Here is a 17,996-nt window from a genome sequence, read left to right on the forward strand (position 1 = left end):
TATAATGTTCTTCTTTGAGTAATTTTTTATGTAGAATTTAAGTAAGAATTTTAAAAGAGTTTTGAAAGAATTATTAACAGTAGAATATTTAATTAGGAATAATAATAATTCGTTAAATTAAGAGCTGTTATTTCTTAAGAAATTGTTGGATAAATGATATTTTCCAAGTTACATACACGTGGAATTAAATTTTTCACGGAGAGCGCCTGTGCGTAGACGACCGTTCGTACAATCAGCTGTTCTCGCTAGACCGTTTCACCGGTTGCCTGAATACAGGCGTTTCGAATGTAAAATCGAAATATTTGTAACTCGGAAAACGTATAAGTCTTTTTTTTGCAGTTTTATCAACTTTTATCTTCGTTTTAACGCTTTGAAATTATTTTACAACTATTTCTGTCTTGAGATTTTTTTAAATTTTCCACTTAATCAATATTGATAATTTCAATGAACCAATTCATATCAGTTCTTCTCTCTATGTTTGCAGGAGTGCCAACCCGAATTTCTTCACGATCTAGTGTTAAAAATGAAAGCTTATATATTCACGCCTGGGGACTCGATATGCCGAAAGGGGGAAGTGGCTAGAGAAATGTTCATAATAGCGGACGGGATTTTAGAGGTGATTAGCGAAACGGGAAGAGTTTTAACAACCATGGAAGCCGGGGACTTTTTCGGTGAAATTGGAATTCTTAATCTGGACGGATTAAACAAGTAAGTAACTTGAATTACCTCGTATTCTATTTCGAAATTTTCTTATTTTAAATCATTTTGAAAAAATATTGTCCAAATATATTTTATATATATATCGAATGATCGTGCAAATTATAATGAAACAGATATATCAATAATAATTAATATGAAATATTTAAACAAGCAGACTAGTGTGATTTCGAGCGAATTTATGGAATGAATAATTTCGATATTGAAAATCAATCTGTTTAATCAACATTAAGTAATACGATCGTTATTTTAACACGAATCTCGATCAGCTTTTAAAATGAGTTAAAATTTAATCGAGAAACACAAAATTTACATTATTTTGTTCAATAATATTCAGTTCATATATCTTCGTAGAAAAATTTTAAGAAAACTCTATGTACTTTGGATTTGTTAGTCCGTGTCTCGAGTTTTACGAAAATTTATCGAGCATAAATTGATGCATTGCTTAAACACACGAATCCAAGCAGTGAAAAATTTATCGGAATGGTTCTGGTTGAAATATCCGGCCGGACGAAAATGCGGTAACAGTCGAAAACTGCAATCGATAAAACCCTCTCCCGATTTTGTCCGCTTTTTATTTTCCTCGCCTTCTGACCCTGACATGTATATAACTCGTCCTACTTTCTTGTTTCGTCATTCACTATCTCTGAACTCGGCTCAAATTTCGTTCCCCTTCGATTTTCGAAATTTCTCGAACGAAAGCAGAAATATGAAATATACAAGAAATCGAAAAATTTTATTATTCCAATAATTGTATTGAATATTGTGAATATTGAATATTGCTAAAATTTTTAGAATTTTATAATCAAAAATTACGGGATATTTATTTATTTCGACAATTCAATTTCATAAATTTAAAAGTTCATCGTTTATTTTTTTTTTTTTTTTAAGGAAAACACAATTATTTCAATTTTACAATTTTTAATTCTCTTTATAGTTTCTACGCGAAGAAGACACGAATCGGAGACAAACTTTCTTGAACTTTGAAGTTCCTCGAAGCGAGCTTAACTGAATTACAAAAACTAATAATATAATGAATTTAAAGTAAGAAACAAAATCACTATGGAATAATTGATATATACGAAATTCGTTGCATCATTATATAATATTACCAAAAAAAATCATTCCTATTTTCGTTAAAAACACCAATTTCACCGATTTATCGTCAAAATTATCAATACTGGATAATTTATACCAAATAACACAACGTATATAGTACTCCGATTATTTAGGGATCCCTAGCCGCTCGCTGAAAACTGTTATACCGACCGAGTCCCCTTAAAAATCCCCTCAAAAATTCAACGTACGAAACAAAAAAAAAAAAAGAAAATAATAATAAATAAAACGTATAATTTTCAATCCCAAGCCACAATATTCAATTTTCGTTATTCGAATAATTAAATCATTAATTAAATCATCCCCAAATCAAAGGCGCACAGCCGATGTTCGCTCGGTGGGTTACTCGGAGCTGTTCAGCCTCTCCCGCGAGGACGTGTTGGCGGCTATGAAAGATTACCCGGAGGCCCAAGAGATCCTGCAAAATCTCGGTAGGAAGCGTTTGATGGAGGCGCAGAAGGTCGCAAGGGCGTCCCGGCAGCCGACGTCGCCCGGCCACGACTCGTCCGACAACAGCACCGGGAAACGGATCGTGGACAAGTTGAAGAGCGACGTGAAGGGGTTGAAGAACGCGTTGAGAAAAAGCAGGCGGAACACGAGGCCCGAGGAGAGCCTGGAGCTGCAACCGTTGACCCCGAAGGGGCCGACGTTGAAACGGCAGCAGAAGGTGGACGACGGCCAGGTGGACCCGTCCGCCTCGAGCGGCGTCCAGGAGGCGCCTGTCTCCCCCCTGGGCGCTGGCCTCCCGTTGCTCGCCAGGCTGAGGCTGTTGAAGGAGAAGGAGGAGAGGGAGGAGCGTCGAAACCTGATGGAGACCCAAGCGCACGCGGCCGAGCAACAACAGCCGGGCCAGCAGGAGGCGCAGAACCCTACGAACCCCAACCTGCCGTTCCTCCAGAGGATTCTGCTGTTGAAGGCGAAGAACGAGCAGGAGGCGAGGGAGGCGGACAAGGAGGCGCCCACCAAAGAGCCTCTGCTCCCTAAGAACACGAGTATACCGGAGGAGGAGCAGCAACAGCAGCAGGAACAGTTGCAGTCGAGGCAACCGCCGGTCAAATCGATCCAGAGGCAAGCCTCGGCGCAGAGCGCTGTGGAGCAGAGCGTCAAGTCGCCGACAATTGGGAACGTTGGAGCGTTGGACGGGTCGAACGGGTCGAACATCGCGAGGAAACCTTGGGCGATGCTGAAGGACGCCTCGCTGACTAACAAGGAGAACTCCTCGCCTCAGAGGAGTCCGCCGGCAAGGAGGTTGCAGTTGAGGCAGAGCTTGGTCCACATAAGGCAGCAGACAAAGATGTACGCGTCCGTTGACGACCTGTCGCCCGAGTATTGCGGTCTACCGTTTGTCAAGAAGCTGAAGATACTCAACGAGAGGCAAAAGTTGGCCGAACTCGAGAAAGCGGTGAGAAGCTCGAGTCTGGATTGCGGGGAGAACAACGAGATCGAGTTCGATGGAAACTTGACGAGAAGTCACTCGGAGGCTTGCGCCATCGAGTACGCCAGGAAATTGGAAAAATTTAATCAGGTATGCTTACAAAAAGGAAAATGATAATTTGATTTTTCAAGTGTTCGAATGTGTAATCTTGGTGGGTGATTAAAATTAATTATTATCGTTACGTGCGATATTTGATCGACATTTCGAGAATCCAGTCCTAGGGACTTTTGCATAGCAACACGTTATTACTATATTATTACTATACACGCTATTACGAATATCGAGGCTGTATATAGTTGGCTAATAGTTGGTATTAGTTTCTGAGAAACTTGGTTGATACTTGGTTGGCCGATCGTCGGATGGTAAAGTTCCGCCATTCAATTTCTGCGTTATACACACTTGATTTACTCGCTTCGTTCTATTCGGGCGGAACCTGTCAATAATACTGTCAATCGAACCAAAAATTCTTTCTACAGTGAGTTCTAATTTTATTTTTATCTCGTTAATTATATAAATATATTATTTGATACAATTATTTTAATCCTAAAATAATTTTATTTTAATCCTAAACAGGGGAAATTATATGGAATATCAATTATAAAATCAATAATTTCCAACAATTATAAAAATGATAATACAAAATTTTAGGATGAGATTACCAATCAAATTCAATAATTGTATTGTCAAAATTAAATTATCTATGGTTAACATCATGAAAACGATATATCACTCTACAAATTCTAAAATAAATATCGAATTTTTCAAAATTTCGCGAGAAATCCGTTTCCGAAGGGTGCGATCGATTCAAAATTCGCGCCATTTCTTTTCAACGCAATACAAATACAAATATTGCAGAATCGAATGGCGTCGATATCACCGACGGAGCAATTATCGCCCGAGAACGAGACGCTGGAGAGGCGGAACCTGAAAAGCATATTGAAAAAGTTATCGGCCGGGAGCAGAACCGGAAGCTCGGAGACGTCGGCGACGAGCACGCCGGACCGCGAGGCAGCCACCGCCGAATTGAGGAAATTGATGAGGGCACCGACCATAGAGGGATACGCGGCGCGCCACTCGAAACTCTCGAAGAGCGTCACGTTTAACAAGTACACGCTGCAAAGCCCACCGTCCGAGCAGATACCGGTCAATTATCCGATCGGGTCTCATTTGTCCGACGCCCAAGAGCAGGCCTCACTGCCACCGCCCAATAAACTCAGTTTCCGTCCTTTGGGCAGCGGAGGTATCCTGCAAATGGTATCTCGGCCACGAGAAGAGGAATACTTGGGGGAGTTGGTGTCTGGTATCAAAGAGATCGTTAAGGGTCGTCTGGTGAGTTTTCTTTATATGATTTATATGATTTTATGTATTCGTATACGATTTAGAATGTGTTGTGAGGAATTATAATATATATATGCATATAGGTTATTTATCCGAAGGATTGATTTTGGAAGTTTAAGCAAAAGTAAATACATTAAGATAATTAAATTGCTGGTAATTTAATAAATAAGTCTCGAAATTTTTGTATACTATGAATTATTAATATTTTGTATAAGACTAAATTTTTAATTAAATCATTACACACAAATTATTGATAAATGAAATTGATATTTATAAAAATTAATTTTTACCATAGCCTGCTTAAATATTCATAATCATATCCTCCTATTTAAATATTTTCATTTAAAAAATTGAATATTTTTTCAATTAATCAAAAATTGTAATTGATTCAACGTTTAGAATAATCAGATCAATAAATCATAAATCTGAGATGATAATTTTTTTTTAAAGAATTCAAAATTTCAAAGTATCTATAACCTTAAAATATAACCTTAAAAATAAAAAGCTTGGTAAAAAGAGCATTTTCTAAGACGATAAGATTCGATAAGATTCCTTAACTTTGTAATTTCTCCGCGAAAATATCAACTTGGAAGTTACCGACTTCGATACTGCAAAGTTCTCATGCATCATGTTCGCAAGAACTTTGCACTTCGACCAGTTATATTTCGTCCTATTTGCTGTTTCTTGTTCCAAGTCGCTAATACGTTACTTGTTACTATATTCTGTTCAAACAACGATAATGCTTCGTTGATTTTGCAAACACCGCTCAGTTACAATTAAATGATGTTTGTATCACATAAATCATGTCGAATCGCATAAATTTCTGTTTAGAATTTGTTATATTTAGCAATTATAATTATGTTCCTAATTTATTTTAGGATTATTTTTAATTATTTCTTTTTTAATTCGTTTTATTAACTATACTTGTGTTGTGTACAGAAGTGAATTCAACAGAAAAATTCTTCTAAGGAAAAAGAATATAGAAGAAATACTGTTAGAAATCTCAAGAATCCTAGGGAAAAAATTCTAGAGAGAAAAAATTTTAAGGAAAATGGTCACGTATCTAAAATATATCGATAGAAACCAGAAAGTGTATTAAATATAAATAAAAAATATAAAATTTGGTGAGCAAATCAAAACGCCTATATAATTCTAGAATTATTTTTGCACATTAGGGGAAAAAAAAAGAAAATCACTAAATCAATGCTCTTAACCTATACACTTAAAAAATACAGAAAAATTTAACTCGATATCAAATTAGTACCATATAATTACAACTTCAAACAATTAAAAAAGAAAAGAATCAAGAATCTCACGATATAAATCCATATAAATTAAATCTTAATCTTCGAACGAACCCTAACCTACAAATCCTCCAATATAACAATCCTGTTTCCAGGAGGATATTCAGACCAAGTTCGAACGTCAGTTCACCTCGTTGGAGCTGGAGATTCGCAAGCGGGACGAAATAATATCCCAGCTCCAGGCAAGGATATTAGAGCTGGAGCAAAGGGAGTCGCGGAACGCGGACGAGTCCATGGGCGACAGCACGGAGCACGACGCCTCGTTGGAGGAGGATCTGGACGACGACCGCGAGGACCATCCTTTCATGAGGGACGGTTCCGTGGACACCGTTCTGACCACCACCCAACCCCGTTACAAGCGTTCCTCGCCGTCCACCGAGTCTAGCTCCCAGAACAGGAGATCGTGGGAGGAGCACTCGGAGGAGGAGACGTTGGAATTGCAAGAGTTGCCCAGCTCGATCGTTCCACAACCATTGTGGAAGGACGACGTGGCGATCGACTTCGAGTCGAACAGCGAGAGCAGCAGATCCGAGGACGAGTTGGACGAGAGAGCGGCGAGGGACAGCGAGAACGACGGGGACGACGACGAGGAGGCCGAAGTGAGGAGGAGGCAGGGGCGCCGAAACAACTGGGAGGTGGCGATGCTGGCGCAAGAGTTGGAGGCGAGGCGAAGGAGTAGCGAGGACGCGAACCCGGGCTCCTAGCGCATTAACGAGATTCTAGACGTACTGTGTTACCTTACGAGCACGTTGCGCACGGAGGGCTGGTGCAACAGCAGGCCTGCCAACACCGCTGCTCGAAACGCCCCCCTATGCGAGAACGATTGCCCTTACCTACAGTTAGACAGCATGACCAGTTGTAGGGAGACGATGATGTGAGGGATTCGTTCCTTGTTTTCTATGATTCGCCAAGAGATTCTGTGGGCCAATCTAATATGAAATTCTCGCGAGATCAGGTTAATACACGCGTAATAATAACGACAAGTCGAATTTATGCGTGCGTTTAATCGTATCGCGGTCGAACTCCCTCTCTGTGTACGTGATATACGAGAGATGACGGTTTTGCGAAAAAGAGATTTGGGATGTCGTTTAATTCTTAAATACAAGATGTTGATAGCATATTTTTTTTTCAAGATTTGTATATACGAAAATGTTTATTGAAGCTTATTTATGTTAAGTTAACTCATTCGAGAGCATATCAAAAATCTATATAATATTGACGAAACAACAAGTACATTGAATGTGTATATGGAAAGAAATATGTGAGAAATTTCTTTTTTTTTTCTCATGCACATATTGCATTACTGTTCTCGGATGTGTTAACAACACGTATTAGATGAATTTTCGATTTCGAGATATTTTGTTACATATAAAAATATCGTGCATTTAAGGATTAAACATCGGTGTACTTTTGATTTCATTTAGAGTCTTGATCAAAGAATGTGAATAGTAATGCTCTTTTGAGATAAAATTTTCATTTTATTTGGCAATGTCAAACTAGTTATGAAATTATTGAAATTTTAATTGAAGTGTTAGAGTTTCTTAGTTGATTTAGAGTTGATTGTTTTAAACAAGAGGAATAGTTTTACGAGGAATAATAAAATGAAAATTGGATATAGTCTGTAGCGAGTAAAGATACAACTTTGTTTTTCAAAAGTTGAAGTTTATAGAGGTTTGAAATTGTATACTTAGATACTCATATCTGCTACGAAGATTTGACTAAAGAATTTTAAAATGTTACGTTACATTAGAAACGAAAATAATTGTAAGTGAGAAGTGATTTTAATTTGAAAAATTGATTAATTTTTATCATTTAAACATAAAAGAATAGTAAAATGATTCATTACTGTTGTAAACAATGGTACAAATTAATTTACGTTAATCTTCATCTAACTTGCGAATCAAGTTTATTTTCTAGTCATCTTTTAAACCTATAATTTTCAACAATTGAAATATATACATATATAACATGTACATTCGAGGAGAAAAATAAGTATAAAACGAAATAGAATTTCGTTTATACGTGAAAATATTTGCTCGTGGATTCAAAGGCAGCATGTAAAGTGCAATTACATTAATTACTTCTAAGCGTTGATAATATCTGTCTCACCTCTCCCTTTCCTCAAATCGTTACAATATGATTTACTCGGATCTAAGCATGAGTTTCTCTTGTCCACGCGCAAATTATAGATTACAATTTCAACTCGAACGATCGATTAACTTATTTTATCATCAGATAAGCACAATAAGTGGCTAAGTATAGGTATCCTCTTAATTGCAAGAAATATGTAAATCCTTATAAACTATTGATATATTGATAATGTATTAGGTTGGTGTATGAACCAATATCTACAATGTTTGAATTTAATATATTGAATTAAAAGAAAAAGAAATTTACTATAAATTATTATATTGAATCTGAATAAAATATTCATATATTATTTTAAACTGTAAAAATTTATAAAAATCACAATTCTTATAAATTCAGAAGAAAATTCAGAATCAATATTTGGATAAAATAAATAAAATTTATTTTAAAAAAATCTCATATACACCAACCTAGCATTTAATAATATATGCAATGTATGTATTTTTTTTAAATATCAGAAATTATCTTTTTCAATTATTAACGTTTCTTTTCTCAATTACTTTTATTTTAAGAAATAAGATATTTTCCTATTATGCAAAAATCTTAATAACATTTTTTTATTCCAAATCACAAATTTGGAATTCAAATTTTGATTATATTATAAATGGTATTGTAAATAATCACAGATGCCTGAGAGGATATTATACTTGAAATATCTTGAACTGTAAAACGTTAAGCACCTAAATGTGTAATCGTGTATACCAAATGGACGATAACTAATTATTAAACATTATCATATCGGGTATAGTTCCATTCAAATTCACGCAGAAGAAGAAATTGTTCGAAACTAGATCCATGCGATTATCCTCTTTTCATTGTCTGCCTTAGCGACTTATGAACGACGATACTAAACTTGTTACCAATTCTACGTAAAAAAAAAAAAAACGATTTAGATGTTTTATTTTTTTTGTTACAGAGCAATACATACCTCTTGTATCGTTTCACGAGATACTTGTTAAATAACGATTAATAAGATAAATTATAAATCTGTTATTACGGAAGAGATATATCTATTATATATATATATATATATATACACATATACAGACATACATATATATGTACATATTCATATAATTTTAAGTGATCGATTTTAATTTCACGATATCGAGACGTTAATTTAAGAAATCTACAAAATTTTTCTTAGATAGAGAGTTACGTGATCTATTCATTCTATGAAGGATTTAAATTTTGCCGCTCATTTTTCCCTCATTTTTTTTTTTCCATTCACATGGTTATTTTCATCGTTTATAGAGATACGATATATTACGATCGAAAATGAAATGATATTCGATACTACGATGAATTTGAAAAAAATAACCAATTTCGACGAAGTGATACACGCATATACACGTATACACGGACACATAAAACATGTATAATTTAATTAAAAAAAAAAAAAAAAGAAAAAACGACAAAAGTTAATGGGAATTATATGACGTATACTGACCAGACCAAGCTCAATATTTCTAGAGTCTTTACAAGATAAATAAATCTGTTAAGTGACAAATGACTATTAAATTAAGTAAGGAGAGGAAATCTATTAAGAAAACTTATACATACTAGCCTACAATTTATTTATCTATGAATGCGAGGGAAAAAAGCGCGAATGATGAGATATACATATATATAGAAAAAATAGAAAGAGAGAGAATTATATTATAGTGTGCGTGATAGAGAGAGAAAGAGCGAAAGAGTAAAAGTTAACAAAGAAAGGGAGAGAAAGAGAGGGAGCGAGTGTAAGTGAGTGAGAGAAAGAGAGAGAGAGAAAGAGAACGAGAGCGAGAGAGAGAGAAAAACGAAGAATGCATAAAAGGAAAGAGAACTAGTCTTGGAGAACTATTACGAAAAGCATTTTAGATGCTGATATGTACCTACTACGCGAATGAAAAGAGTATACAATAAAATAAACAAATGTTTTCAAATTTTGTGTATTTTTATGCAACCTGATAGTATATAATCATAATAATTTTATAAATTTCACATAATTTATATTTACTTTGGTAAAAAGTAAAAAATAAATTTCATTTTAATATCTTATATAATTGTTATAAATTTATTGTTATAATCGTTATAATTTATTTTGAAATAACTATGATATTAAGTAATATTTAACAATATTTTTTTAAAATATCAAATATTTTTTTATTGGACAATGTAGAATTGTACAATGACGATGTACAATTGTACAATGACAATCAAAAATTGTAATTTTAAAAGAATTCAATTTAAATTTTCTATAATATACAATAATATATATACAAAATATATATTACCTTGCTTAAAAATTTAAATCAGCTATGTTGTTCAAAATATGTTGATAATACATGTAATATTATCACAATAATTTTTATTATTATCATATATTTAAAGATATTTAAAAATAATATCTATACCGATACTATACGATACATTAATTTAAAATATTTTATCTCTAAATTATATTGATATTCACTTCACACCGATGCTGTTAAACTTTAAATCGTAATTTACAAAAAAACAAAATATAATTAAAAAGCAAAAAAAAATTCCTTGTTTATACACTTTATATCACTTTATACACTTTATACTTCGTATAAATCATATTTATTATAATATTTTCATATGTATTTTAATTTATCTTCAAACTTTTTAATACGAAATGACAAAACTATTTTATTACGCAATTCCATAATTTCAACTGACATTTTCGATATTCAAATCGAGCGCACTCGAAGTTTTCGATTTATATCGAGTGCAACGTACACCGTTCGATTTCGAAGTAGCTACATAACCTTGAAATCATAATAATAACAAAAGCGTCGCGACTGAGTTTTGTTATCAAATATTACGTGTGCTATACCCCGTTCCCGAAAACTAACTGTTTTGTTGTGATGTGGAAAACGTGATTTTATTTATAATTTTTAAAGGATGGGCGACATTAGAGCCGGCCTCGAAGAATTAAAACTCGACGGGGCTCTATTCGCCGATGTTAAATACTACGTCAGCGGCGAAGGTGATCCTAAGGTATGTCATTTCATCGTTTCCCGCGTTTTTCCTTTACCCTCAACATAATGTCATTAATTTCATGATATTGATATTATTATATTATAACTATTGAAAATAGTAATCTATTCACAAATACTCTGAATTAATCGCAATTAATACGAAAGAGGTTATAAAATGGAGTCAAATTTAACAGACTGCATTCCTTGAATGTAAAGATGACAAGAAATTTAAAAAAAAAATTGAATTGTATAATTTTTTCAATATGAAATAAATTATTATGTTAGATTAAATGAATTTTATTATTAATATTTTCAACAATAATTAAGCAATACATATCTTTTTTATCAACAATTTTAATTTAATGATTATATATTAATTTATAATTTTAAAAATAGGAAAATAAAAAGAATAAAAATATAATTAATGATTTTATTATTTTATGTATTTTTATATTTGTTTTAATTTTTAGTATATAAAGTACAATTATGTATTGTTTTAATAGTAAAGCAAAAAAATGTTTTAAGAACAAACATATTTTTAATTGTTTTCAGATTTTAAATTTACTACAAGAAGGAGGTGCAGAAAGATCAAATTATTTTAGTGATTTTGTAACACATTTAATAGCAGGCTATGATGCGTTGGAAAATGATATATCTGCTGCAAAGGATATCTATGAGATACCAGCAGTTACACAAAATTGGATTTTATATTCTGTCAAATGCAATAAACTTCTACCGTATCCTATTTAGAAATTTATAATCTATGAAATATTAAAAAATTAATTTATTAAAATATTAGTGTATCTTTTTTTAGTTTTTAAGAAAATTAATGATAATTTTTTAAAATAAGATTAAATAAGAAAAATTATTTTCTTATTTATAATTTAACTGCTTCATCCATTCAAAATTGATTTGTTTCCTTATCAATAATATTATTATAGGCCTCATTATTTTTCACCTGAAGATACACAGTTATTTTCAAATGTTCGAGCATGTATATCTCAAGTAAGCCGTGCAGATAGTAAAAGTCTTTGGGCAATGATTACACTTCAAGGTGGTAAATGTCAATTACGTTTAGATCGATATTGTACTCATTTAATTACTGGAAAGGCTGCTGGACTAAAATATGAAACTGCAATGAGGCATCCTATTCAAATTGTAACTCCAGATTGGGTAACAGAATGTTGTAAAAAAGGAGCTATTATAAGTGAGGTAGAATATCATCCAAGACTTTTAATATATCCAAATAGTTCTACAGCCATGATTACTGGTTTTATGGATGAAGATACTGAAAACAATACTACTCAAGAGGAACAAGATAGAACTAAAGCTATGTTGGAACAACTCAAACAACGCATGCCTTGGAATCAACCAAGTCCACCAGTATCTTCCAATACTTCACATAATATAAATACAGCTAATGTAACTGTAACAACAATATCTTACACAACAAATGGTCAAAGTAATGTTAATACACAACAACATCTTCCACGACCAATTCCTGCTACAAGTTTATCTAATACTTCCACAATTGCATCTTCTGTTTCTGATCAAAATGTTACACAAACTAATTGGTTACCACAAGCTTCTCAACAAAATAATGTTGTTCAAATAAAATCTGTACCATCGCAAATACAGCAACCAGAACTATCCCCACAGCAACAGCAGCAGCAACAACAAATGAATATGCAACATACATTATTACAACAGCAACAATTAAATCAACAACAACAACAATTATCTCAACAACTTACACATCAACAATATACCCAACAGCAAATATTGAATCAACAACAATCTCCACAATTAACATCTCAACAACAGCAATTAATAGGAACTCAACAACAGTCGCTTGCACAACCACAAATGATGCCACAACAGCAACAGCAACAAATTAATTCTCAACTACCTCAACATCAGATGTCATCATCTCAACAATTATTAACCCAACAACAAAAACAGTTAAATCAACATCAAATTCTTTCACAGCAACAAATGAATCAACAACAACATTTATCACAGCAGCAACAAATTAGTTCTCAACAACAATTAGTCCAACAACAACAAGTACAATTGACACCTCAACAACAACAACAAATAGTTTTGCAGCAACAACAGCAACAAATTTCCACTCAACAACAACAAATTGGAACACCACAGCATCAGTTAAACCAACAACAAACTCCACCACAGCAACTTACATCTGAACAACGACAACTTATACTTTTGCAACAACAACAACAACAACAAAAAATTCAACAAATTTCTCAACAATTACAACAATCTGCGCCTCAAGGTTCGCAACAATTTGTTATAAGGGATGGTCAATTACAGCAACAACCTCAAAATCAACAATTAATGGGTCCTAATCAACAAGGTTTTATTGTTCAAAGAGATTCTCAATGGCAACAGCAACAATATCATTTACAATTGCAAAGGCAACAGCAACAACAAATTGGTCCACAAAGACCAAGTGGACAATGGGCTCAACAACCACCACAACCACCAAGACAATTAATCCAATTGGATGCTCAAACTCATCAACAGTTACAACAAATGGATCCACAGCAAAGAGCTCAATTTATTCAAAAGATCCAGAAACAAAGAAATTTACTATTACAGAGGCAAATGCAAAATCGTCAAGCTCAACAAGGTGCGCATATCGCTGTCATAAGAAGTCCAGGAAAGCCAGTTCAACCTGGTGGTTTGCAGTGGATTCAGCAACCGCGTCCTCAAATGATAGGACCTCAAATTGCCCAAACTCCTGGTCAAAAACCAGTTCATTCAGGAGTTCAACCGCCTGCTTTAACGCCGATTAATTCTTCTAATCAAGTGATTGTGCAAGCCGGTCAAAATGTGCAAGGTCCACAAGCTGGTCAACCTGGTCAAACCTTTCAGCAAGGTCAACCTTTGACACCTCAACACATAGCACAATTACATATGCAAAAGCAGCAACAAATGGCAAGGTTGCAACAATTGCAGCATCTACAGCAGCAGCAGCAACAACAACAGCAACAACAGGGTGCACAACAGGAGCCTTCTTTGACCTCGTTATCGAATAACGCCCAAATACCACCGGACCAACAATTGGTCGTTAATGCAAAAACGAAAACTGCCCTGGCGAACATGTTGACGAACAGATTGCAAGGTAGTGCTGCTGAAGGTAGTGCAGCTGGTCAACTCAGATTAATGACCGCTCAACACAGACCACCGCCACCGCCGTCTCAGGATCCACAACTCCTAGCGGCATACCAGCGGAGAACCGTTGGGAACATCACAAATGGAGCGCCGCCCGGCGCACCGATAAAGATGCAATACGCTCCGGTGATGCCTCAAGCGAAAGCTCAGTTCTATGGTCACAATCCAAATCTGAAACGTATGGTCTTTCAGTTTTTCAAAAAAAAAAAATCTCGATTAAGACTATATGATTCATCATTATATATAACTTATATTTTCGCTTGGAAAGAATTTTTGAATAAATTTCAATTTATAATATAATTATTTAATATATCTAGTATTTCAAATTCTATATATAAATATCTAAGCATTTTCTTATACAATCAAGTAATCAATATATTGAAAATCTTTCAAGCGTAAATATATATATATATATTTTCTTTTCATTCATTTCATTCATTCATTACATCCATTTACAATGGCAATGAAACAAAGTCAAAAATAGAAGAATATAATAAATAAGGAATCTCTCTTCATCTTTCTCTTTCTTTTGAAAATAATCAATTGCTATTTTTTTCCAGTGCCACCAGATCTATTTTTGCTAGGTTGTATCTTTGTTATCGTCGAGTATGACGTCCAACGTCCAAATGATGTTTCCGTTTGGAAACAAGTGATCGAGAGACACGGAGGAGAGGTAGAACCACAATATTGCACCCGAGCCACGCACGTACTTGCAATCACCCAAAAACATCCAACAGTGGTGCAAGCGCTACGCGAAGGGAAACGTTGTGTCAGTGCCCATTGGCTATCGGATGTTGTCACTAAACAACAGGTACTACCGCCTTGGCACGCGTTGCATTTTCCAACGCCATTCAGCTTGACAGAACTTCCATGCGCCAAACAAATTGTATCGTTGTCTGGATTTGAAGGAGAGGAACGCGCGAAAGTGAAGTATATGCTAGAAGCATTGGGAGCTAAAGTTACCAATTATTTTACCAGGCATAATACTCTCCTCGTTTGTAGAAGGTATAAATTAATTGATCTCAATTTTTAGATTTTAACTGTTATTGATTAATATCTTAAAATGTTCATGGATAAGATATGAATTTAACAAGAATAATAGGATTTTGTGATCATGTTTGTCTTATATAATTTTATTTCTTCAAGATATATAATATAGATTGCAAAAGTTGTTGTAAAAGATATATTCATTGGACAAATAGATTTTACTTTTTCATTTATTATTTATAATCTATAATATTTTTACATGATGCAATGATTAATAACATTTATGTATCTATTCAACTAATACTTCAAAATATTTATCTGGAAACAAGCTAATATATGTATAAATTTTTCTTATATATATATTGAATTTTATTTTTATTCTCTAAAAATAAAAAAAAATAAAATAAATAAACTTTGTTTTATAATATACATGATAATCAATCGCTATCAATAATTTTTAATGTTTTTAAAAAAAATACGTTTCAGACCTGACGGTCAAAAATATAAGAAAGCTCGAGAATGGCAAACTGGAGTAGTGAATGCTCAATGGTTGACGGATTTATTATGCGGCCAAATGAACGCACTTCATCAAACTGAAAATCCGAAATATCAACAATACAGCTTGAGCAATCCTTTTAGATTGGATTATTCGCTAGTGCCTCATTTAATGGGTATCGTGAATTTAATTATATTTTTTTCCAACAAGAAAATCATAACATATTTATTTCATTAGCTTCTCTAAATTTAATATTCTGGATGGCATTAAAATAATATTTCTTTCAGCTGCATGGAAGATGCCAATAAACATTACTCAGGAATCGTACGATAAAGTAAAACAGGTTGGTCAGGGTCCAAATTCGATAAGAAAGTATAAGAAGCCGCGATTAGATGGTCCATTATTGAATAAAGACCCACATTTGTTGGGCTTGGATGAACCAATAGTTGTTAGTAATCCCGATCCTCCACCTCCGGATAAACAACCGAGAATATTATTCTCCGGTATAAATCCTAGGAAACATGCAAAGGTAATATATATAAAAGCATTTAATATTATATAATTCGCAAATATTTTATTAATATATATATTGTTGATGTTTGTTTAACAGAGAATTCGAGAATTAGGTGGTGCATTGGCAGCTAGTTGGCGAGACGCGACTCATCTTGTGATGTCAGCACCAATAAGAACTGTAAAATTGTTATGTTGCTTATCACGTTGTAAATATATTGTCACGTTACAGTGGTTACTCGATTGTTCTGCGAGGAACACATTTTTAGATGAAAATGGATATATTCTTGGGGATTCAGAATTTGAAAAAAATTTTAATTGTAATATTGAAAAAGCTCTAGCAAGCCCTAACAGGGGAACAGTACTTAAGGTAATATTAAGTCATTATTTTGCAAAAAATTGAAAATTCATGATGAACAACATATTAGCAATATTAATTTTTATATTTTAATAATTTTCTTTGTTGAATAGGGTAAAATATTTTATGTCACACCAAGTGTAATACCATCTCCGTCGGCTATCGCAGAAATAATTGAAAGTGCGGGTGGAACGATGGAAAAAGCACGAAGATCTTTGGTACAGATCCAAGAAATGAATAGTAATAAATTAACTTATATCATCGTCACTCATGAAAACGATCTTCATCTTCTTACCGATGTTTTACGTGCAAATATAAGTAAGTGATTTTTCACAATTTATTTTCCCTAATTTTTTAGGATAATGTTAAAGTAAAATGTATAAAAATATATTAGGGAAACGTGAACAAATTTCGTATTCCTGTTTGTTTATGTTTTTTTATTTTTTTTTTTTTTTCTTGAATAATTGTAGGTGTGTTCAGTGCAGAAATCGTGTTAGGAGCAGTTGCACGACAATACTTCCAAACTGAACAAATCTAAATATAGCACTGTTTTCAATGTGCTGTATTATAATTCCTGATGAGAGCTTACTAAATTCTTAGTGAGCTATTTTGGAGATGAAAATTTTTGCTTACCTTCTTCAATGGGACAATAAAGAACATAATTTTATCATACAGGAGGAACTATTTTCACTGAAAACATTCCAAAACCTCTCCTTTCATGCTTCGTTTCTGAAAATAGTATATTTTATATAGCATTTCAAATATAGATCATTTGATAGACTTGTTTTTTAACGTAAAAATGTATTGTTCATTTATAGTTAAGAAGTATTATTTTAATTAGCATTTTGTAGTTATTTTTTCCACGATAGTCTTTATCTCTCTTTATGCGCGTATGCTTCCCATCTTTTTGTCGCATATACAATATACACATATCATTCTAATTTGTATCGTTGTACACTTATTTTCTTCTATTCTATATGTTTCGCTTATCACTGTCTTTATACGATAAGAAATGAGTTATGTGTAAGAGTGTACGATTGAAAATAAATAGAAATATGTATTATTGTGTTCTAATTTTGTTACTAATCGCGTTATGTTTTTTCTCAGTTTTATTAAGATTGTTTAGAAAGAATCTTTGTGCATTTAATTATATAATTTATTTACATTCGACATAGTTATTTTATTGTACAATAAATTGTAAGAAACATTGTTACAAACATTTATCATAATGGGATAATTTAAGTTTGATTGTAGAATAAGTGGCTTACAATTCTCTACAAATTTATAAGAATATGTACAATATAAAAGTATGATTATAAAAAGAAAGAAGAAAGGATATGTTTTGTGCAAAAGAAAATGATAATGACACATGGAAATATTAAAATGTAAGATCAAAATTACA

General features: G+C 33.3%; 2 protein-coding genes across 11 annotated transcripts in view; both read left to right on the forward strand.

Annotated features, from left to right (window-relative positions):
• Window positions 1-8,173, forward strand: part of LOC100576291 — a 160,215-nt gene extending 152,042 nt beyond the window's left edge. For all 10 annotated transcript variants that reach the window (XM_026439889.1, XM_026439890.1, XM_026439887.1 and 7 more), the window contains 4 exons: window positions 485-708; window positions 2,149-3,358; window positions 4,124-4,597; window positions 6,006-8,173. In XM_026439889.1, coding sequence (XP_026295674.1) covers window positions 485-708; window positions 2,149-3,358; window positions 4,124-4,597; window positions 6,006-6,614 — 2,517 coding nt within the window. In that variant the 3' untranslated portion in view covers window positions 6,615-8,173. The remainder of the gene's footprint in view (window positions 1-484; window positions 709-2,148; window positions 3,359-4,123; window positions 4,598-6,005) is intronic.
• Window positions 8,174-10,813: 2,640 nt separating this feature from the next.
• On the forward strand, window positions 10,814-17,654 carry LOC411600 (PAX-interacting protein 1). The gene is made up of 9 exons (XM_006563258.3): window positions 10,814-11,064; window positions 11,598-11,782; window positions 11,987-14,421; window positions 14,804-15,248; window positions 15,717-15,901; window positions 16,014-16,255; window positions 16,337-16,606; window positions 16,708-16,912; window positions 17,065-17,654. The coding sequence occupies exons 1-9, from the start codon at window positions 10,969-10,971 to the stop codon at window positions 17,130-17,132; spliced, it is 4,131 nt and encodes a 1,376-aa protein (XP_006563321.2). The 5' UTR covers window positions 10,814-10,968; the 3' UTR covers window positions 17,133-17,654.
• The last annotated feature ends 342 nt before the right edge of the window (window positions 17,655-17,996 follow it).

Source organism: Apis mellifera, linkage group LG1, assembly GCF_003254395.2.
Source record: "Apis mellifera strain DH4 linkage group LG1, Amel_HAv3.1, whole genome shotgun sequence".
Taxonomy (NCBI): Eukaryota; Metazoa; Arthropoda; class Insecta; order Hymenoptera; family Apidae; genus Apis; species Apis mellifera.

Bases quoted from the DNA above. Each gene is read 5' to 3' on its own strand.
- LOC411600 (XM_006563258.3), top strand. From the start codon at position 10,969: ATGGGCGACATTAGAGCCGGCCTCGAAGAATTAAAACTCGACGGGGCT. The intron at 11,065-11,597 runs GTATGTCATTTC...AATTGTTTTCAG, and splicing joins GCGGCGAAGGTGATCCTAAG to ATTTTAAATTTACTACAAGA. The intron at 15,249-15,716 runs GTATAAATTAAT...AATACGTTTCAG, and splicing joins ACTCTCCTCGTTTGTAGAAG to ACCTGACGGTCAAAAATATA.